Source organism: Penicillium mononematosum (assembly GCF_028829835.1).
Source record: "Penicillium mononematosum strain IBT 11891 chromosome Unknown utg000002l:1.0-8112719.0:1.0-8118358.0, whole genome shotgun sequence".
NCBI lineage: Eukaryota > Fungi > Ascomycota > Eurotiomycetes > Eurotiales > Aspergillaceae > Penicillium > Penicillium mononematosum.
In genome coordinates this window covers 3,993,753-4,015,781 of record NW_026643272.1, presented here as the reverse complement: position 1 = coordinate 4,015,781, position 22,029 = coordinate 3,993,753, and the positions used below count along the sequence as shown (strand labels likewise).

Genomic DNA, 22,029 nt, shown 5'->3' with positions numbered 1-22,029 from the left:
CAATTCAAAATTAACCAAGATGGATGCGCCACGACGGTCCATGGACTCCAAGATGACAGCGTCTATCCGGGCCTCCTCGCCGTCGCCCTCTATCCCGGCAACGCCAGCTATCTCCTCCTATTCCTCCCCAGACCGTACATTTTCCTCCGAGTCCTCCCGCTCAGTGTCCTCCGCCACCTCCGGAGATGCCAGATCATCCGTCTCAACATCATCCCGCCGCCATGGATATACCCGTGCATTGGGTGCTGAATTCTCGGACTCGGCCCGCCACCGCGACAGCGTCATGAGTCTCGGCAGTATCGCCCACTTACAATACTATTTTGCGCGGACGGGTCTACTGGATGGGAAGAGCGGGAGGGGCCGCGAGTGGGAAAAGGGCAAGAAAAACAAGGATAATGTGCCACGAGTCCTGATCACCCCTAATCAACGACATATGGATGAAGATATGGTCGCGAGCCCATCAGATATAGCAGACCCGGCAGAGGGTGAATTCGAGGACGAGGACGCCGAGGTGATGCTGCCGCCTACAGTCAGCACGTACAGCATCAAAACGCACCACATCCCTCCTCCGCCAGATCTGATTTTCTTGCGCCGGCAGCTTACGCTCGCGCTGGATAAGGCAGAGGCTAATATCGAGGCAATTGAAAATGGGGCGGAGCCTCCTCCCGCCCAATTCTCCGGTCAAGTCTTTCTCCGGGTGATATCCCCGAGACAAACGAGGATGATCAATCCGGGCAGGCCCCGACCCCGATGAATAAGGAGGAGGCGCAGGGTATGTGCATCCTGGACGATGTTACAAATGCAATCCGTGCCGCGAAGATTTACTACACCACCCATGAGAATCCAGAGCGCCTATCATCAATAAAGAGCGAACGAGAAATCCGCAAGGAACTTTTCGATGTCCTGGAAGTGTTGAAGCGGTGGGCTGCGCGGCATTTTGCCAGCGGTCTGCGAGAGGAGGAACGGGAGCGGATCCAGGGGTGGATGGCGGCTGTGCGCACCATGCTGGCCCGCGAGAAAGCGCTCGAAGACCTTGAAGCTCAAGAGCGGCAGAACTGGGATTGGGCCGCGGGCGATTGGAGAGGCCGTGAGCGCTCCCGCGAGGAATCCTTCCTGCGCAGCTTGTTGCCTGGCGGTGACTCCTTGCCGACTTGGACACCGGTTGAGGAGGCTCCCGATGACTCCCTTCCCACCGCGTTTCTTGATAGGTTCCGGGACGGCCGTGCCCTGGTTCAGTTACACAACCTTGCGATCAAGAAGTCGAAACGTCAATTTGGCGAAATCACGGCTTACCACCTAGACATTGCCAAGCCGTACCGGCAGACTGAAAATCTTCAGTTCTGGGTGAAAGCTGCACAACTCCGGTGGGAGCTCCGGCTGGATGTTGATGTTATGGGTGTTGTACAGAATAGTGGCACTGCCGCTTGGAAGCTATTCGATACTGCACTGCTGGCTTGGTGCAAAACTGTCCGTGAAGAGCTGGTGCGTGATTGGCAGGCGGCTAACCCTGGGCGACCCCCGAGTGCTGGGTTGATTTGAAAGTGTTTGAAGTATTGAAGTGTTGGAAGTTCATGTTTGCATCTCGATTGTTTCTTTTTTCTCTTTGATATCTTTATGGGCACTTGATACGATACCCCTGAATTGTCCCCGACTGTTCTGCCTCTGCATATTTTGGTTTTTGTTGATTGTCTCTTTTGGAATTTTTATTTTATTGTATATTTTATTGTGTTTCATTCCATAGACGCGTACATGCATCATTTGAAGCTTGGAACATTCATCCCCGTGTCTTTCTTTCGTGTTCAGACCGTGTAGGGACATATGGGTGCTGATCGGAATATGCAAAAAAGGAACTAACTCCCTTGGGCATTGATTTATTTCTAACGTGTCTAGTGCTTTGACCTGATCGACAAAACCTCGTGCGCAGAGGGTGTACAATATATGTACAATATGAACGGAATATAGGGTTGAAGTTGGATTCAACGTTGATATACTTACAGGTCTAGTGTGCTAGCAGAAACAGCGAAGGCCGTTCAACCGAAACCATTGAAATAAAGAAAATCCAGAGCACAAAAAGAAGACAAAAACAAAAGTGAAATGAATCTCATTTCGGTGATCCCCTTGAATTACATACCGAGGGGGTACATCGGGCCCCATAGTTAATAGTACGGGGCTGGAGGTACCCCCATTCTGCAGAGTAAATGGCCCATGGCCACTTTATCCCTCTTTTTGTTTCAACGGTTGCTGCCCGATATCTCCAAGTTGATGAGACTTTGCATCTAGAACCTCCATTAATTCTTGTCATGTAGTAGCATTTCTCTCCGACTCTTTGAACAGCCAGAAAGCCACATGTGCAGCCTTAAACCGTGAAAAAAAAGGGACTTCCTGTTACCCCCGAAACAAGACGAAACATTCCTGGTATCCCTGTCTGAACTCCATCCTTTGGTCCTTTTGCTCTTTCAATACCCCCAGGGCCTGTCTCCATGCATGCCACAGCCGACAGTCCAACTTTTGCGACCGACCGCGCGACGCAACCCCCCAACACGTCCACACCAACATCCCCCCCGTCGCTCACCCCCGCGCTCTCCGTCTCTCCAAATGATAGTACCTCCACCCTCCGACGCCTGAAGTCCAAATCATCGCTGTGGAGTTTAGGGAGCAGCAACAACGAAGAAGAACCCGCCCCTGCTGAGCCAACCAGCGCCGGCCGAACATCCATCCTCCGCCGACTTTCTCCCGCCCTCGCGGCTCGGGTCAAGCTGCTGGATAGCAGTAACAAGACTGCGACGCAGAACCGGCATGCCAATGCAGTCGGTCGGATCCCCCAAGAGCACCTGAAGGAGCTTGATAATCTGCACCAAGACTTATCGATCAAGGTAACGAGAAAAGGCCAGGCGTGGAATCGTTCGAACATATCACCCGGACAAACCCAGGAGTTCAAGCGGAGCGCGTCGAACCAGCTCGAGCTACCCCACCAAGATATCCTCCAAGAGATTGCAGACGCGCGAAGAGAGAACCCGGAGTCATCCGAAGCAGTCGTGGACGGTCCCGAACTGCCCACTCCGGCCACCACTGTTGTTTCGGCGACTGCCCAGCCCGTGGAACACATCAGCCCACCCACGCCCATGTCTGTCGCAGAGCCGGTTCTCGCGCAGCCGCGTGCAGCCCCGATGTCGAGCACTCAAGCTTCCAACGACGTTCGAGACGACCGGACCGACTTCGAAAAATATGTCGATGATACCGCACGAAGAGAGGAACGGTCCGCTGAAGAGGAGTCTGCTCCGAAACCACCTCCCAAAGACTCGCCTCCCATCGACACCGTGCACTCGCGCTCTTCATCCAACTCACAGTCGTATTTCAACCCAATGGGCTTGCAGCGCGCAGACTCAATATACTCTTTCTCCCGTGCCTCCTTCAGCAACCAGCTCTCGCAGCTAACCTCCATCCCTCTCCCACAACCAGCCTCGCTCGAGGCAAGCATCGAAAACATTTCCACGGCTTTGGCTGCGGTTCGGGCTTTGAACGGTGCCGCAGAGCAAATTCAGATTTGGATTAAGAAGGCCTCAGATGTGCTGAGCGGCTTAGATTCTGAAGATGACGTGGAATGGGCTGCGGCTGGTGGCCGGGAGGGGCTAGACGAAGTCGATAAAGCGATCACACGGTTCGAGTCCCTGGTCAACGTGTACGTTAGGGCTATTGAGAATGTCCAACTTCGAGACGACATTGCCAATGTGGACGTGGATAACTTGAACACGATCGTGAGCCAGATGGAGAGCATTCTGCAAAACTGGACTCAGATCAAGAAAAAGCTGAAAGGTGTGAAAGAACAGGTTGAGTTGGCAATGGAGTGGGAAGAGCTTTGGTCAAACGTTTTGGGCGACGTGGGTGTGGAAGTTGACAACTTGAGCGGGCTGATATTTGAGATGGAAGAAAAGCGGCACCAGGCTCTGATGGATACGGGCGAGACCAGCGGCGGCCTCGACATCAATGAGCTGGAGACGATTGTGGAAGAGTCCCCCAGCAAAGGCCGCGGACACTCACAGAATCGTCTGAGTATTGGACCTCTCCTGGCCTCGGCGTCTGATACTCCAGTTATCAAAACACCGCAGGATGATACGAGTCACTCTAATCTCATGGCTATCTTTGCACGTATGCAGCCCTTGAAAGCATCGCTGGAGTTTTTGCCCATGCGACTGTCGATGTTCCAGGCCCGCGCTGAAAACATTTTCCCGAGTGCATGTGAGGAGATTGAAGACCGGCGCAATCACTTGGAGAAGAGTTATAAAGTTCTTGAGACCGATGCTGAAGCTCTTCTGAAGGAGTTGGCAGAAGACAAGTGGATTCTGGTTTTCCGCAATGCTGGGGCCCAGGCACAGAAGATGTTTCAATCGGTTGAACGCAGCATTGGGAAGCTACAAGAAGGGCTGGAAAGCGGCATGCAGGTGCACAATCCGTCAACGCTGACCAAACTCATTGAAAGCTATGAGGCGAAGAAAATGCATTATATTCCTGCTATTGAGCGTGTGGTCTCCATCATTCAAAAGGGTGTCAACGACCGTTTAACTGTCAATGGTGAGATTCTGCGCCTGCTATCCGACATGACATCCCGAACGGATGCTCTCAAGGCTAGCACTAAGGTAATGGATACATCTCTCGAAGATGTGCAAATTACCAAGGGCCACCAGCTACGAGACTCAATCTCCAGCATCCTCACCATGGACAGTCCAGCCACAGGCAGCGCCATCGAGACCCCAGGAAGCTCGCCTGCGTCGTCAGTTATCATGACCGGCAACGGGTACAAGCGCGCCTCAACGCCAATGGGCGGCTCAAGCCGTCGCGGAAGTTCAGTCGGGAGTGCCACAGCCCGCTCGGCTCTACCCCCGAACCGTCGTTACTCCAGCTTGCCGCAGCCCACGGCGCCTTACACCGGTCGAAAGTCTGGGATCCCCCAACCGACGGTTTTGGCGTCTCCTACCCCATCCTCCAGATCCTCAAACTACTTCACACCGACACCGGCCGCTCGTTCTCGTACACCAGCGCCGCCATCTACTGTTCCCAATCGCCCACGCTGGACCAACAGCACGAACTTGAATAACACGGCTACTAGCTACAACTCGACATTGCGGAAGTCATCCGCACCACTCGCCCGTACATCCCGGCCATCATCAACAATTCCATTCCCCAACTCTCTCCGACGAGAGACGTCCGCATCCCCGATCCCTGGTGGCCTTCGATCAGCCAGTCGCGTCTCGAGCCGATTTGGTTCTCGGAGTCCAAATAGGAACGTGTCCTCCCCTACACCGGCGCGCTCCTCGCTCCTCGACCCACCGCCGTACAGCCGGCTCCATCGACCATCAGTAATGTCAAGCACACCTCGCAGTCGCCAGAGCTTTGCAGGCCCGCCCACGGCTTTCAGTCGAAGTGTGTCAGGAGCGACAGGTGGGATGGAGAGCCCAAGTAAATCGTCACGACCAGGTACAGCGCTAGGCCATTCTAGCAACAGGCGAACCAGTCTACTCCCGCTTCCCAAGCGAACGGAGAAAGAGGCAGCAACTCCAAAGCCGGTGGATACTCGTCCACGGTGGCGCTAGTGGGAACCGAGTTGTACGTCTTGTACCGTTCCTTAGGTACACCTGTGTTACCTATTACCCTCATCACCTTCTCTCCGTCTTTCTCATTCTATCCTCCTTACCGTCCGACTCCTACCTATACTTCTACGACCTTGTTCGTTCTATCTATGTTCTATCTATGTTCTTTTACTTGTGCATTACACCCCTCCCATCTCGGTTCGACCTCGATTTCACATCGGTGTTCAGTCGGCGTGAAGGGGAGCCATCATCTTGACAAGTCAGGTTTTGCGTGATATCCCTATTGTTTGCATGGTCTGGTCTGAGCGTTGAGGTCATCTATTTCGCGGTTATTTTGAGTCATTGATTACCACTCCGCTTCTCTTCTCTGTGAATATTATTCCTTGTAGTTTTATCATATGTAGTTGTGCCTTTGGTCCTGGAAATGACATTACTCGTTCTCATGCAAGTTTATTGTACATATACGCAGTAGTTCATCGTAGGAAATTCATCATTCGTAACAACACGACCCTATATACTTGAAATGGTGATTTTCATCTGAAACATGGATGGACATCTCAAATAAACTGAAACCTGCATTTAATTTCCCAGCTCACGCCCGAAGATCAACGCATCCACCAATTCCTCGCTGTTCGCCAACCGCGCAGCCTTGGGAACCCGTCCGATAACGCTAAACCCTAGCTTCTCCCAGATGCGGATGGAGGCCGGGTTATTAGCGAAAACCAGGTTGAAGACCGAGTATGTGTATCCCTATCCAAAGAGTTAGTCACGCAGGTTATATGCCTGATAGAGCAACAGCATCCAAGAGCATTGGAAAGCCGAAGGGGCTCAAGTCGTACCAGTCTCGGGGCAAATTCCAGGTAGGCTTCGCCCATTGCCTGTCCGACACCCTTGCCGCGTGCGGCAGTGGTGGTGAGGAAGCCTCCATTGCATACGTGAGAGCAGCGGCCTATTAGAGTCAGTGTTTTATTCCTATAGTGTAGATTATTACATCCGAACATGACGGAAAACCACATACCGGGATAGTTAGGCTTGGTATAAAAAGTTCCCATACAAATACTCTTCCAATCCCTTCCCTCCCTTAACCCCTCCCCTTCATCGTCCAAGATCGCCACGACCGCAAACGTCCCGAACCAATAGTCAGCGAACTGGTCCAGTGCCATCGGCTCCATCATGGGATACGTTCCGCCGCGGAGGATCTCCGCGCTGAACTCCTCGTGCAGGAACTTGATCAGGTCCTTTGGGACGGTTTGCGGTCCTCCTGTGATGGGGTAGAGAGTCATTGGCGCGGAGGAGAACTTGGGGAGGGTGGTTTTCCTCGCTGTTAGGGTCGGCGCTGCATCTGTGTGTGCTTTTGGTGGGGGATTGCGGGTCGAGGGGTCTTCCAGAATAGCGGGCATTTTGGGTAAATGAGAGAGGTCTATTGGGATGTGTGGACTGGGATAGGTTTGGGGATAAGGGTGAGGTGTGGTAGAATGGTAATTGGAGGATTTAAAGTGGTTAAGAGGATTCGACTATTGATATACCCTCTTCTCCATCTCCATATCGGCACCAGCCGATTTTGCATGAGTCAGCTTGTCATTGGTAGGGCGTTCTCCACTGATGTTGGAGTAGTTTGATTTGGGTTGATCTCTACATATATGCGAACATGTTAGATGGATCTAATGCTGTAGGGCTGAAATTACCTTTTTTTTTGCATGGTGGTCACCTCGTCAATGCCCCAGATGTGCGAAATATACCCAGGTAGCTCTCGGAGTTGCTCCGAACCTACAACATCAGGGTCCCAGATATGGTCATGAAAAGACTATACTCTATGATGAATAGCTTAGTTGCGGTCCTGAATTGCCAAACCTGTTGAATCCAGTGAAACTCTAGTCTTCTATTCCTACACCTAGTATATACATATGCGCTGGTGAGCGGATAGGAGATGCCTGCATCTCCCAGCACAAACCTACCAAACAGGGCTGACTGCCCTGAGATCAATCAATCTGTGGCCGACGATCATTTTTGATTAATTGGGCAGGCCAGACCTCAACTTTTGGAGTTGATGCCACTAACTCTCGGAGTAGTAGTGTCAACCGCGGTCCAATGCAATCGATTGAGGACTTATTGACCCTCCTCTCCTTCTCCCCCGTTCTTCAGAGCCTGCATAAGCTCGAGTAACTGTCCAAGTTGCTGATCTGCAATGAAAACCAACGCTTAGCAATTTGATCGACCGAGGCAAAGTCCGAACAACAGTCAAGAACATACCACTCATCTTATCCAACTTGGCCTTGTCCAGCTTATCTCCTGTCCATTGATCACCCTCCAACTTCTGCGCGTACAGCTGCCACTCAGTCAAAAACCCGATCTATCGTCGCCAATGTTAGTGACTGCATCGACAAGCCTTCCTCTTCCGCTATGTTTCCCCTTCTCTTTGACTCGGTAACCACACCAATGCAGCCAAGAATAAACGTACAATATGCAATGGATTCTCCACGCCCCGATGCGCACGGAACTCATTCTTCACATAAGAATCGCCCAGGACGCGCATCTCGGGATCGAGTTTGCGATGGACGCGTAGAATACGCCGGTAAAGCTGCAGAGGCGGGAGGAGAGCGAGAGCCTCGCTGAGACTGGATTTCGAGCCGATCGAGGCCGGCGTGGCCATGAGTAAACGCTGAGCAATGCGCATTTTTGAATATGGAGGTGCTTTCAGGGAAGATTGGGGAATGACATAATTTCCGGGGATTTTCGAGGCAAAGGCGGCGAGGAGAACGCGCGAATCAGCGGGTCGGGATGTCTCGGGTTTCGAGATTTGCGTTGCATTTCCTTCTCTGCCATTTGCTGATATTTTTGATATTCTGGATTATATTCAATTGCTTCACATTGGATATTCTATTTGGGTACATAGTACATACTTTCCTTGCTGGAATTTGTGATCGCCTCAGGTCAAGTTCCTACGGTCTGCAACATATAATTTCGAGATAACCCCACTATCTCCAAAAAAAAGAGTGGATGAACGTCGAATTTCCGAGAAGCAACTTGCCTTTATAAAAGACACACACCATGCTTCCCACGCCAGATACCTCACACGTATCCTTTGATACCATCTACGAGCCGTCAGAGGACTCATACCTCTTCCTAGACACATTGTCATCAGCATCCGAATCAAAATGGCTCTCTGAACGATTCCCAAAGAACCAGGCATCACCACTAGTCGTGGAAGTAGGCACAGGCTCTGGCGTTGTGCTAGCTTTCACAGCCGCACAGTCCCAACAGATATTCGGCCGACGCGATATTCTCACATTAGGCACTGATGTGAACCGCAATGCTTGCATCGCAACGTGGAAAACCGCAACGACAGCCATTCAGACAGAGCAACAGCCGTCTCCTCAATCACTTCACATATCTTCATTGACAGCCGATCTGTGTGCACCTCTTCGTCCTGGCAGCGTCGATGTCCTCCTCTTCAATCCGCCCTATGTTCCGACTGAGGATCTACCGCGTCTGCCTTCTGCGGCGGAAAATGACCCTACTGTTTCAGAGGCCATGTCTCGCTCTGCCAAGTTCGACAATGACTCGTACTTCCTGTCGTTGACGTATGCGGGCGGAGCGGATGGTATGGAAACCACCGATAGGCTTCTTGATGCTATTCCTGGTGTGTTGTCTGCGCGTGGTGTGGCGTATGTCTTACTCTGCAAGCAGAATCGGCCTGATGATGTTATGGGGCGTATTCGTGGCTGGGGTGGTTGGCGCGCGGAGACGGCGGGGTCGAGTGGTATGCAGGCTGGGTGGGAGAAATTGGTCATTGTGAGGATATGGAGAGAGGATAGCTCTTGAGGAACAGATGCATTAAACAACGATACCATTTGTGAATTGATGAACAGCAACAAAAAGAGAAGATACCTGTACATACACACTAGCAAGTTAAGTGCTGAGTAGTTCGAAATTGTGAAAACACTGAATAAATCAAGTCCATTCCCACTCGACGTAGCGCTCACAGCCAATGTGGCCGAGTGCCTCAAGAATATCAAATACCTCCCGAGAAGCGTTTTTCTCCTGGTCTGGTTTGGCCAGTGGGCCACGATTTTGTTGTTGTTCCTTATCTCCAACCCATACTAGCTGATTTTGTCAAACCCTGCAGGCTCGGTGATGCTGTGTCAACCATGCAATTGAATTAGCTGGCGGGATATGGTGTGATCAGTTCTTTGCCATGCTGCTCGGGTCGACTGGCCATCAATAACCACATTTGGCCTGGAGGCCCCCGTTCTGGCTGACTGTGTAGTTTTCTGAAGACAGGCTTCAATCGCTTATAGCAGGAGCAATAAGCATGACGCTCTGGGTTTCTCTTTATGGCAATGCATTGGTCATACATTAAATAGTTCGTTCCCTGTCTCTCTGCATCGGGTAATATCTTACCGAAATGACTGCACATCATCTTGGATACGATAAACACAGCTACTAGTGGTAGACTGGTTGCTTTACAGACCAGCCACTTTATCATCCCATTATTTAACCTCTCCTATTTCTCCTTCAAATTCTTTTTCATCTGAAATTTTGGTGCTCAACTACCAGGATCGCTTGCCCTAGCAGTTGCGCAATGACCGCAAATTATACAAGCGCCGGAGAGACCATAGGGACATGTTGCCCTAACTACCAGAAACAAATTAAAGCGCACTAAACACAGGAACAAAGGGAAAATGGAATACGTGCCGATATGTCCGTACTATAGGCCAAGTTGCTGTACATTTAGCACATGACCTTGTTGTATAGACAGATTCTGGCACAGTACCGAGGTGTGCATCCTCGGTGCTACAGTCGACTTGGATTGAACGTATAAACACATAAAGGGTACTACAAAAACCACTTCTGGTTATATGACTTCCGGGATTGGTGGTTGGAATGCGTACGGAGTCGAGCTCCGTTGGAAGTCCACTGGCCTTGCTTCAGTCCCGGTTACGGTGTTTGTTTCACCCACTGCTTCAGCAGTTATAACTCCGGCTACGATAATGATGACGACGATGATTCGAGGGTCAGAAGAAAAGCCCCCGGGCTTTTTAACATGTTCTAAATCAGGTACAGGTTTTGGTGTTGCACTGGGGGTTGTCTTAGCTATTTTGGGGGTTAGATTTTGGATTCGTCGTGAACACAAACGTGGATGGAAAGACGGGGAAAGGCACAACCTGAGCTCGCTGAAACTAAAAGTCTTACTCTACCACAAGTGGCTCATGAATTAGACTCCAATCCTGTCTTTGAAAAGAAAGGCGCTCAAGGGGCACTGCCAGGATTGAAAGAACCAGTTGAGCTGGAACGGCCAAGTGCGAGACTAGTGGATGCATTGCATGATCCCATTGTACCTTTTTGGGGCATTCTGAAATGTGCTCAACTAATGATAATGTGGCGGAGACTCAAGAAGCTAAGCACATATCCATTTAGTCGCCTTTGGTAGAAAATAAATGATACACAGGCTGTAACACTGGATCAGATCTGCCATTGTGCTATTGCATTGTTGTATATCGACTTCTATTATTAGACTAGTTTTCTAAAGAGAAACATAATAAACTTACTAAATTGCTTTTGCTCAGCTTGTCGGATAAAGGAGACGGATAAATCATCGTGGTTCACGTTTTATTGATTTATATATACGGAGTGACCCCTGCTGTGTTTGGTCCTACAGGCTAAATGCACGATATTGTAACACCCACAAGTGAGACGTTTTAGACATGATAATCTGGTTCTCGCATATTCTCAATAGTCTCTCTAAACTCCTCCGTGCTCCGTATTCCGTACGTATTCTGTCAGATACGAACAAGTCATAGATGTGGGTCGCTGAACCATTTTCCTAATCTGGACCTCTTTTACCTAGGGCTATATCATCCTCTTAGTTGTAATCTATTTGGCACTGCATATGCAACACAAAGATGTAATTGGTCCCCTATCCGATCAACCTTGGAAGTCTCCACTGACTTCGAGAAGAAACGTGTTGCAAACTTTGACAATCAGCGAAATAGCCAGTCCCCACATCCACGTGGGAAGCTGTCACATTGTTATGTAGATCATCTGATCCTTTAGCCCTAGAGCACCATGCTTTGCTCTTCCTTCAACAGCTAACAACGTTATTGCCTTCAACATCTATTGCAATTTATTTCGGCGTTTGAATTTACAGTAGACTACTCACATGTGAAAATTGCCTTACAGACATGGGCAGATCGAGGACAGATCGGGGAAAGATCGAAGATCTGACTCCCCCTTTTCTAGCCACGCAAAGTATATTGTAGAACGGGACGAGCCGGGGATGCCCAACGAATATTCCGTAAAAACGGTCAATATGATATCCACTCTAACATGCAGGTTGTCCTCATTAAGATCGGCGGTGTCGTGCTTTGGGCGGGTCATGACAGTGTTGCATGTATACTAGCGAAGAGCATGGGAAGATAACTCCGAATTTTTGGAGACATTTCCTGGATTTGCGCTAACCGAGAAATGAAGGCTTGGACAAACCTTATCTTTGGAATATCATGTCGTCTGACGCGCTAATTGGAAATAATATCCTCCCTGCACGAAAGGAAGATCACATTAGAACAAACCTATAGATCAACGCGTGGAAAATGAAGCTCCATAGTCATCTGACTACCATAGTACGGAGTATGATGGTTATACGTACTTTTGTACGTTGCGGAGTATACGGAGAGGCAATGAGACAATGGACGTCAGCAATACTTCTCAGTTAGAGTTCGCCAATTTTACAGTCTAAATGCTAAAATCCTTTTCACCCGGGTCTCGAAAACGAAAACCGAAACATTTTGATCGAGTTATGTAAACGGGGATGATTCGCATGCAAGAACCCCTGAATTAGAAGGTCCTTATCAGCCTACCACTATAAAAATCTTGGCAGAACTGCACTTCAGAACGTTTAACCGGAAACAGTCTACCGTGGCATCCCTGCAAGACGCTGGATCAACAGACTTTAGTCCCTCTAGCTGGAACAGGACTACGGTGACAGCCTTATTGAGCCAAATCGTTCGGGAACCTCTCGAGACATCTTGGCAAGGGTCTCAGATTCACCCGTCGGTTCCGAAACTCAGGAAGCCCGGGAGGCACAGGAAGACTGCCTCGTGGCATAATGATTCTGTAACATTGGCTGAAAGCTGTCATACATTATTACGGCTAATAAAATCCCCGTTTCTGCTGACTCTGCAGATTCTCCCCCTGGTCCCACCGATATAGGCTTTTTCATGTCTTAAACCTTGACCCTCTATACGCAGATCACCGAAGCGAACCCGAGCGATCACGAGCGTCTGCAAGAGCACCAATGTGCTCCACGTTCATTAACTACCTATTTGGGCAAGACATGGTCTCTCAGTGTAATCTTACCTCTAAGATCCGCGACATTACGATATTGGGTTGAGAACTTTGGAAGCGGGAGCGGAATCCTCCGTACAACATACAATGTTGTATACTATGCAGGCTTCCCAAAGAATAAGCCGAGTAAGCCCCGAAGATCGGTGGTTTAACCCTATAACTCCGAAGTTAGTATGTTCTACATGTTGTAGATCTTTTAATTAAGATGTCTCGGCGTAGATGGCCAATATCAGATGCGCAGTCTGATATTCTGAAATCACCATGTTTTTGTCACGTCTTCGGAGACTTCAACGGAATCTTGGAAGAACGAACTACTAGACGTGTACGATGTATGTGTCCGCAAAATCGCGTGATGTTTGCGGACATCTGTTTCGATATTGCTGTGGCTTAGATCATATTGAGTTTGCTTTCTATGTACACCTCCCTTGGCATACAGCCATTGTCGTCTCCACTCTCGCATGACCGGGACTTGTGTATTGCAGACGAATGGAAAGAATGCGGACCGAAGCACGCCCAGATCGCATGTATCCTTTCCTCGGGGGGTGATCCCACGGTATTTTTGATAGCTAGTGTTCAGCTACTTTTTCTGCCCAAGCCTTAAACTCTGAGCACATGATATCGAGAAGAGCGAATTGAGAGCGAGGGAAAATTTCCCCGGTAAAAGTGCTTAATTTTTTCAGTATGTCACCCACCATCCAAATCGGGACCCCTGGCCTGGGTAGTGGGAAAAAGGAACAAATTGTATCCCATATGATGCAAAATCAAACCGAATTTCGAAAGACAGAAACAAACGCCGAGTTGTTCTCTCAGAAGAAAACAGAAAATCTAGAATCCACGTCCACGACCACGACCGCGGGGGCCTCCGCGCCCTCCACGGCCTCGTGGTCCGCCACGGCCACCACCTCGACCACGGTCTGTCTCCTTGCGCGCCTTGTTCTTCGGCTTGGGTGCGTCGTCAACGAGGAGGGTATCAAGAGGAAGACTGTCGGGGAGAATGTAATAGCGAATCGTGGAACCGCGGATGTTGATGGTGTCGAGAGAAACGGGGTCGCGGCCCTTGGGGGTCATCTTGACGGCCCGGAGAGAAGTGTTCATCTGAGGGGAGACAGACACAATAGTGCCGTGAAGGATTGTGCCTAGAAGAGGGACTTGAGTTAGAGAACATAGTTCTTTCGCGTATTTCAAGGATCGAGATATTCGAGGGGAATTTGGGTTGGGGATTGCGGGGATTGCGCGGGGGTTCGCACCATTCTTCAGCTCAACGGTTACCGTCTCATTGGCACATTTCATCAAAAAGCTAGAAGGATCATCGTATGTCAGCAGGAGTGGGTTTGATGGTGCTTGGTGCGTTCAGCGGAGCTGGTGATTGCCGCGCACAAGAAATATCACATACCGGACGAGTTTCATAGTGGATCAGTAAGTTGCAAGCTGAGGATAGTCTCAATTTAATAAAAATGTCAAGACACCAGCAGATAGCTAGGGATTGTGGGGACCAAAAACGCGTTGGTTTTTGATGATGCTGTTGGATCACAGAGTCAGAGAAGATCTGATCAGGTGAGACTGGTCACGTGATTGTAGTTTCACGTCTTGATGTTGCGGATTCGACCTCCTCTACTCCGTATTCCATACGATAATCAAACTTTGTGTTCCACGTGGCTCTTGAAAATGACGAAAATCATGATCTACGTTTGATTCACCACCATTGTCTCATCTTCGACGTGGTAGTTCTGATCGTCTGAGACATGCTCAACCTAAACCCATTTTCCACCAGTCCAAGCATTGGGAAAATGTTGATTTTCGTGGCTATTCAAACAAAATTGGGGTTTTGATCCTTCCTCGCAGGCAGTTTTACTGAAAATAGCGAGTTTCAAAGTGTCTGACACCCTGACAAGTTTCGTGGGTTTCAACGGCTTTTATGCATTTATGGTTGATATGCAGGTAGGTGAGCGGTGTGCCAACGTAGGATCATCGGGAATGCCATGTTCATATTTTTCCTTGCTCATGTGATGTGCCTTGGTTATTCAGGTAGAGTGCTTTACAGCGGAGCATCTCTGTAGTCCTAACGGTCATGTTTCATTGTTTCATCCAATAGCGTAGGTTCAATGCGACATCATGACCTATGTACATATAAGAATGTGAGCAAGGTGTACTGAATAGTACAACCTTGTAAAATTAGACGAGGCCATGCAAATGTAACTAGGCCCCAAGGTGCGAAGCATGCAGCAAAAGAAACCAAATCAATGAAAAATAGGGCTGCATTGAAAGGCTCTTGGTATGCTGCCCTGAGTCAAGTCAATCATTCTGGAGTACTCCGTATACTCCGTACCAATGCTAGTCCTAACCCCAAGAACCTAAAGATCGTCATAGGTTTCACTTCCAAAATAAAACAGGGTCAGGACATGACCTTATTTCCTATGGAGTCCTCCTAACCCCATCGGCCACGCGGCACAAAATGATCAACCGTGCATTAGCAGAAACCACACATGTCTTGAAGCAAAGTGATACAAGTGCGGATCCCCCTGTGGAGAGAGCCGATCATGACCGTGCCTGACCTTAGGGGCGATTGAATTTTGACAACCCCAGTCCCAAGTGCCTTCGGGAAGTGACAAATTGCTAGGGCGCTAAATCAGAGTCGAACACCAGAGAATATCATGATCCTGACAAATTACAATTTGTCTTAGCCGTGTTTCTTTGTGACAAGACCCACCATTACTTACGGCTTTTCCATTCTGATACGCAGCTGCCTACACTAATCCCCAATATTCCGGATATTCGATCTAAGACCTATAATACCAGTACATCGTATGGAGGACAGCAATACAGCGAACCTTAAAAAGTATTTCGGAGCTAATAACGAACCGAGAGCCGGCACTACTCTGTGCATGTACATACGATCCTTACTAGAACGGGATTACTTGGGGCTGAAATCTTAGCATTAGGGTGTTTCAATGTTATCATTTACCTAGATGGGGGCATTACCTTTCGACTACTTTTTTTTTTTCCCAAGAAGAACAAATTAGTGCATACTAGTCTATATTAGAACTGTGGATATGATCTCCTAGATAGGTATGGTTCTTAATATGAACCCTTTTCCTTTTTCTTTTTTTTCTTTCCAACGGCGCGTTTGTGGGGGCCAAGACTGATAGGGGGACAAGCATCGGGCCGGGATGGTGGAACTCTCAAACTCTCAACTTCATGTTATTGAACAGTTTTTCGTATTTCCGATTTCCAATTTCCTATTTCCCTTTTCTTTTCGAATACAGAAGGTGGAATTTCGGAGTATCTCGCTACACGCTAGACTATTGAGAGCCGTCCTGGCCCCCAATCCGCCCCCATTTACTCCGGACTGTAATGGGGGCTAGAATTCAATGCCCAGGTCATCTCCCCTGTTAAGGAGGATCATTACTGTACAAACTACTCCGTATGGCCCCAGTTGTAATCAGTCCCGAGCCATTTTCCCGCATATCCTCTGCTTTACCCGTTACTTGTGGGGGTCAAAATTCCGACTCTGCTCGTGATAGTTCCCATCGGCCCACCTCATTTGGAGATCCTGGGATATCTTTTTTTTATTTTTTTATTTTTTTATTTTCATTTTCTTATTGGAATTCTGACGGAGCAGCCAGCCAATGATATTCTATCATATATGCAATTGAGACGGTGTACAAGTGGACTCAAGTACAATTTAGTAGACCCGGCATCGATGCACAGTGGCGCACAAGAAATCTAGAAAGTTGGTGTTGGTTTCTGAACTGTGGGCCACGCTACCCAACACCTTTTAGATCATTAAAACGATTGCGGGGGCTAGTAAATGCCCATATGAGCTTTTAAATACTTCATTGCGCCCGTTCCCTGCCGTTGAAATCGCAAAAAAAGCTTTTAACTTACCATATCAAGGAAATACTCGGATCGGGACTCCAAACTGTATGTTGACTTCCTCTTTAGAGTGCCTTTCCCCTTATACTTTGATCTTGGCCCCATCCCATCCCCTACCACAGTGCTTGCAATCTCACAGGTCTGGGACCTATATAGTTCCTAATGTTTCCCGGAGGATCTGGCTCACAGGAACCATTTTCTTCCAGGAATCCATCCAATCTACTCAAAGCCTCAGACGCGCAATCGAACGTTGGGCTTTCTTCTCCACTAGTCCAGTCAGCGGAGACTCCCGACTTTTCACAGAGCGTCCTTCCTGGAGCAGAATCTCACTGGCCCGTTCAGCACATTCAGAGTCCTATTTCTACTGTGCAAGGTGGTCCGCAATCAACAGGATTTGCACCGCCACTCCCCTCTAATCATTCAACGCTGAATCCCGGCACGAGCCAGCCTCACACCCTGCCAGGATCGAACTACCCCACAGAGTCAACGGCACAGTCTTCTATCGAGGACACAACTCCTATTAAAGAAGAAATTGAGTCAGAAGACCAACGGTACGTCAAGCTAAATCGCCATGAGCAATGACCCCAGGGCCAGGTTCTGTGCTGACTAGGGCATCCCCTCAACAGCGGCCTTGGCATCTCATCATACCCCATGTCAGTAGTATCAGATACATATTTTGCTGGCCCAATGCAGCATAATACTCAGCGTAAGTAACTCATCCAGACGTGGTTTGGGAGATGTTCACTGACACATTCAGAATATGCGTGGACAAACCGACCTTACCAACCCTTGCAACCGGGACAAATGAACCCGCCATTCCCATCTTCACATCCTTCATACCCTCCATCAAGCTATGCGATGGTTTATCCAAGTCACTCAAACGTGCCGCTGCATGGATACCAGCAGCAAGAACATCAATTACCGGCGTCTTATCTCGCACCTGGCAATCCTTCCCGTCATAGTCAGCCTCGAAGGTAAGCCGATTGATGACCTGGCCTCGGACAAGACTGACATTTGCAATTCAGTTCACCCGTTGCCCGTCCTTTCTACCCTCAATCTGTTCCAGGCACTTCTCAGCCCGAGCAGCCTCTCATGACGTCGTATGTCGAATGAACCGTTGGAAGTGTAAAAGATCCAATGACCTGGTTGCTAACATCCAGGGATAGCCCTCCTCCTTATATGATAAACCAACCTGCCTATTACTTCCCTGACACACAACCCATTCCGTGAGTTGAGTCGACGAACCCGAGGAATGTAGTTTACTGACCGGAAACCAAAATACTAGATCGCACCCTACCTCCATCAGCTCTCAGCCACCATCGATGACTGCTCCGGAGCCGATATACTCTTCACCCGAATCAGCCGCCGCTACCGATTCTGACCCTGTCCGCGTACTCAATTTGCGCCCCCGACCACAGTGCTGGGACCATGGTTGCAATGGTCGTGAGTTCTCAACATTCAGCAATCTTCTCCGCCACCAGCGAGAAAAGTCAGGAGTGGTGGCTAAGGCTGAATGCCCGATATGCGGTGCGGTATTTACACGTACGACAGCACGCAATATCCACGTTGCGCAGGGCAAGTGTAAAAGCTCAGGGAGGGAATCATCCGCTGAGTAGAGGACATACGTACTATTTCGATTTCGGCGTTAAAGCGAAGGCGCCCGGCTCTAGGAGGATTATATTTTGTTATCATGCATTTATATTTGGAGCCGAAACATTATCTGAGAGGAAAAGGGGAAAGGGAAAAGGCTGTCTATAGAACTTCTCATACGATTTCTTGGCGGATAAATAGCGGGACAAATATCGACCACGTGATGCTTCCGCCCGTGCCATTTGTGAGTCAGTTAAACTGCACTTGCATCACAGATGACTTCAAATCCACAGAATGCCTTATTCTTCTCGAATCTTTCTAGAACTACTCTATCTATCTCCATATATGTGCCTATTACCAATACCTTTGTTACCAGTCTGAATTGTAACTGTGATGGCATCCATCTTCACCTATGACCCTGACCCACCTCGGGTGTCATCCCCGTGGTCAACGTCGGGATCATCGACTCCCCAGATCAATGTATCTGGTAGCCGGGGTTTAGCTATCCGCACGCGTTCCAGCACCACCCCACTACGCGTCGACCCAGACTCATTATCCAACTATGGAATATCAAAATTGGAGCCCGAACCCCAAGAGGGTCCCACTGAGTACAAATTACATCTTCTGCTTCGACCCAGACGCCCCTATCTCTCAATGTCAACTGGACATGTAATAGGGGGTTCGTACCATCACAATTACCGCGTCATGCCAAACACGCCTACCCCTGCCTCTCCGAGCTTGGAACCAACCCCAAGACCCATGCAAGCCAAGTCTAGCCAGAGCCGCCATCAACGACTACAAGGCCTGACTACCCAGCTATTGTGGCGTTTGCAGCAATCTTCACCTTTTCACTCATCCACTACCTCTAACCTTGTGGTGCCTGTTATTCCTGAGGCAGCCCTGGAAACGGGTGTGCCCTCTAAACCAGCCCGCTTGCTCCCCGGTCTGGAAGAGAGCCAAGGTGCCTTGTATGAGATTGGGGTTGGCGACGATGGTACTTTTGTAGGCCTTACGCAAGATGAGTTGGATGAGAGTATGGTCAATCTACAGGCTATGGCTGCTAGTATTGGGTGTAAGGTCGAGATGCTCCGCCGAGTTGTGGTTGGGAAGTGTGAATGGGCCGAAGTTTTGCCATCTGCCCAGCCGTCTGCAACCGAGGAGCCATCTGCAACGGTGTCTCCACCTTCAACGGGGGTGCCATCTGCAACGGGGACTCCACCTGCAACGGGGACTCCAACTGCAACTGGGGAGCCAACTGCAACTGGGGAGCCACCAACACTGGGGGTACCACCAACAACGGGGGTGCCATCTACAACGGGGTTCCAAACCAAAACCAACACCGAAAGTCTCTGGGTCGCCGAGGCTCTGGTTAGTCCCGATCTGGACTTCTACAATATCTCTCCGACCAAGTCCAATAACGACGTAAGAACCGCTGCACACCCGAAATCTGGCAATAAGTTGGTCTTGGACGAGGACTACTCCCACACAGAGCAGATTCGCATTTCTCTTCGCAGGTCCAAGCACCGCAGGAAAGACTTCTTTGCTGGGTACATTGACCTCATCTGCACTTGACAATGGAAGAGGCAAAAGCAGGTTGAGTCTGCTCAAACATCGGCACGAAATCTCATCGGGCATCACCAGTTCGGTTGCCCAGGAGCTGATTGGGTACACGGATGAGGCGCCACCTACCGTGATCAACTACGCTTCCGGCAATGTTGCCGGTTGGGATGATATTCATGCAGCCTCGAAGGGAGGTCGTTTGGCTTTTGTGTCCGATCTACCCGGCTCTATTCGATATTTGAAATCTACCCTGCGTGGACTTGTCAGCTGGGCTCCACATTATGCGATGCTCTGCATTCCAGCCAATTGTGGTGCTGAGACACCCGGCAGCGAACAGGCAGGGACTGAACAATCAGAGATTGATACGTGTTTGTCGTATCTAGAACTTTGCCTGAAGTTAGAGGTTCCTGTGTTGGTTGTCATTACCAAATTGGACGTTGCTTCCCGCAGCGGACTACGGGACAATCTTGGAAAAGTTCTGTCTGCGCTGAAAACAGCTGGACGACAACCTGTAATGGTGCCTGCATCGCCTGCAGGCGACAAACCACTTGACCTTCAGCAAGTCAGCACATTGGACAGTACCCAAGTACAGAAAGTGTGCGCGGCTGCTGATGGGAAATGGGGACACACCGTACCTATCATGCTTACCAGTGCTGTGGATGGTTCTGGCATTGGAAAGCTCCATGCCTTCCTTCGATCTCTACCTATTCCCACAATACCCCCTCAAAGAACTCTGCACATCCCTAAAGGGCTGCCAACACCCTCTCACAGCTCCGCCAACATCTTCGATGTGGATGAAGTATTTGCAATCCCTCCCTCCAAAGTCTATTCACTAGACTCAGAGAAGGGCGGGCAAGAAAACCGCGGCATGGTTCTCTGCGGGCTAGTCCGTCGCGGGAATATCTCCATAGGCGACGAAATGGTCATTGGGCCCATCTTAGTGGATGTCCCAAATGACCCAGGCAATGAGCCCCAAGGAGGGTCACTGTCCCGCAGTGGGCCCGGCCCCTCGGGAGATTTCCCGGCATCCTTCCCGCAGACCTCATTGTCCGGCAAAGATTCACAAGCAAGATGGCAACGTATCCGCGTTGTCAGCGTAAGAGACCTCCGACTCCCCGTCCGCCGCCTAATTAGAGACCAAGTCGGAACCATCGGAATCGAACCCATCGGCATTTCAGAAGACGGCCGTCTACCGCGTTTCGGCCGGATCCGCAAGGGCATGATTCTCTCAAGCTTCCACGCCCCACTATCGCCCCCAAATGATACCCCGTCTGGCTCCTCGTTATTAGCGCTACCCTTCCACACAGGCTTTACCGCCACCTTCCGATCTACTGAATTTTCGGCTCCAAATTCACCTCCACTCTTGCTTGGCGGGAATGCTATTGCCTACATCGCCAACATTCGAGCTACCGTCCGTGTCATTTGTATGGCGTTGACTGGGACTGGGGAGGAATTACCTTCCGACCCGCCTTCTCCGTCAGAGCCTGAATTTTTCAGCTTTGACGGCGATCCCCATTCTCCTAATGAGAAATCAAACGGCAATCCTACGACAAGCAATACCGCTGACGGCGCGGGTGATGCAGTTCGCGATATCAGCAAAGTAATGTCTGGCGTTTCCTCTCCTTCCGTTGTTGGAGCTGCTTCTTCTGCGGAGGCCCTGAAAGAGGACGTCCATATTACCTTTGCGTTAGTGTCGTCTGTTGAATGGGTGGAACTTGGGTCTCAGGTTTTAGTTATGCCTAGTGTCTCCATAGCGTCTGCTCCGTCTCAATCTGGGGCCACGGTGGCATCTGCTGGATCTAGCTCTGCCTCTGGGACGATGCCCATATCAGGGTTGGAAGGGTTTGTGGGGACTATCTGTGAGGTGGTCCCTGGGAGAGTCCCAGTTGCGGAGAGCTAGATTAAGGCATTGCAAATATCTCACGGCAATTGATGACATACTTTTTTTATTATTATTTGTGGGCGTCTTTTTGAGCCGTTTGACCCAGTACCAGCCATGTAGATGTCTGCTTTCAGTGTTCATAGCGGGTTCGTTTTCATTTGAATCTCGTGTTTGTCAATATCTGGAGCGAGTGGT

At 49.7% G+C, this 22,029-nt stretch overlaps 8 protein-coding genes across 8 annotated transcripts; 5 read left to right on the top strand and 3 right to left on the bottom strand.

Moving 5' to 3' along the window:
- Window positions 1-19: 19 nt before the first annotated feature.
- Window positions 20-1,539, top strand: N7519_003307 (uncharacterized protein; the record flags this gene model as incomplete). The annotated part of the gene is given in 2 exon segments (XM_057290085.1): window positions 20-697; window positions 712-1,539. The coding sequence occupies 2 exon segments, from the start codon at window positions 20-22 to the stop codon at window positions 1,537-1,539; spliced, it is 1,506 nt and encodes a 501-aa protein (XP_057151287.1).
- Window positions 1,540-2,480: 941 nt separating this feature from the next.
- Window positions 2,481-5,588, top strand: N7519_003306 (KAR9 family protein; the record flags this gene model as incomplete). Its single annotated transcript, XM_057290084.1, has 1 exon — window positions 2,481-5,588. One exon carries the CDS (start codon window positions 2,481-2,483, stop codon window positions 5,586-5,588), a length of 3,108 nt encoding a protein of 1,035 aa, XP_057151286.1.
- A 576-nt stretch (window positions 5,589-6,164) lies between these two features.
- On the bottom strand, window positions 6,165-6,985 carry N7519_003305 (GNAT family N-acetyltransferase; the record flags this gene model as incomplete). Its single annotated transcript, XM_057290083.1, has 3 exons — window positions 6,165-6,335; window positions 6,425-6,534; window positions 6,604-6,985. The coding sequence occupies 3 exons, from the start codon at window positions 6,983-6,985 to the stop codon at window positions 6,165-6,167; spliced, it is 663 nt and encodes a 220-aa protein (XP_057151285.1).
- A 706-nt stretch (window positions 6,986-7,691) lies between these two features.
- N7519_003304 (succinate dehydrogenase assembly factor 3) lies at window positions 7,692-8,259 on the bottom strand (the record flags this gene model as incomplete). Its single annotated transcript, XM_057290082.1, has 3 exons — window positions 7,692-7,765; window positions 7,836-7,935; window positions 8,044-8,259. The coding sequence occupies 3 exons, from the start codon at window positions 8,257-8,259 to the stop codon at window positions 7,692-7,694; spliced, it is 390 nt and encodes a 129-aa protein (XP_057151284.1).
- Window positions 8,260-8,633: 374 nt separating this feature from the next.
- On the top strand, window positions 8,634-9,407 carry N7519_003303 (S-adenosylmethionine-dependent methyltransferase; the record flags this gene model as incomplete). Its single annotated transcript, XM_057290081.1, has 1 exon — window positions 8,634-9,407. One exon carries the CDS (start codon window positions 8,634-8,636, stop codon window positions 9,405-9,407), a length of 774 nt encoding a protein of 257 aa, XP_057151283.1.
- Window positions 9,408-13,754: 4,347 nt separating this feature from the next.
- N7519_003302 (mRNA splicing protein SMD1) lies at window positions 13,755-14,336 on the bottom strand (the record flags this gene model as incomplete). The annotated part of the gene is made up of 3 exons (XM_057290080.1): window positions 13,755-14,065; window positions 14,177-14,226; window positions 14,323-14,336. 3 exons carry the CDS (start codon window positions 14,334-14,336, stop codon window positions 13,755-13,757), a joined length of 375 nt encoding a protein of 124 aa, XP_057151282.1.
- A 2,628-nt stretch (window positions 14,337-16,964) lies between these two features.
- On the top strand, window positions 16,965-18,418 carry N7519_003301 (uncharacterized protein; the record flags this gene model as incomplete). The annotated part of the gene is made up of 6 exons (XM_057290079.1): window positions 16,965-17,353; window positions 17,429-17,508; window positions 17,560-17,776; window positions 17,828-17,902; window positions 17,969-18,028; window positions 18,088-18,418. 6 exons carry the CDS (start codon window positions 16,965-16,967, stop codon window positions 18,416-18,418), a joined length of 1,152 nt encoding a protein of 383 aa, XP_057151281.1.
- Window positions 18,419-19,097: 679 nt separating this feature from the next.
- Window positions 19,098-21,852, top strand: N7519_003300 (uncharacterized protein; the record flags this gene model as incomplete). The annotated part of the gene is made up of 2 exons (XM_057290078.1): window positions 19,098-19,939; window positions 19,986-21,852. 2 exons carry the CDS (start codon window positions 19,098-19,100, stop codon window positions 21,850-21,852), a joined length of 2,709 nt encoding a protein of 902 aa, XP_057151280.1.
- Between the last annotated feature and the right edge of the window lie 177 nt (window positions 21,853-22,029).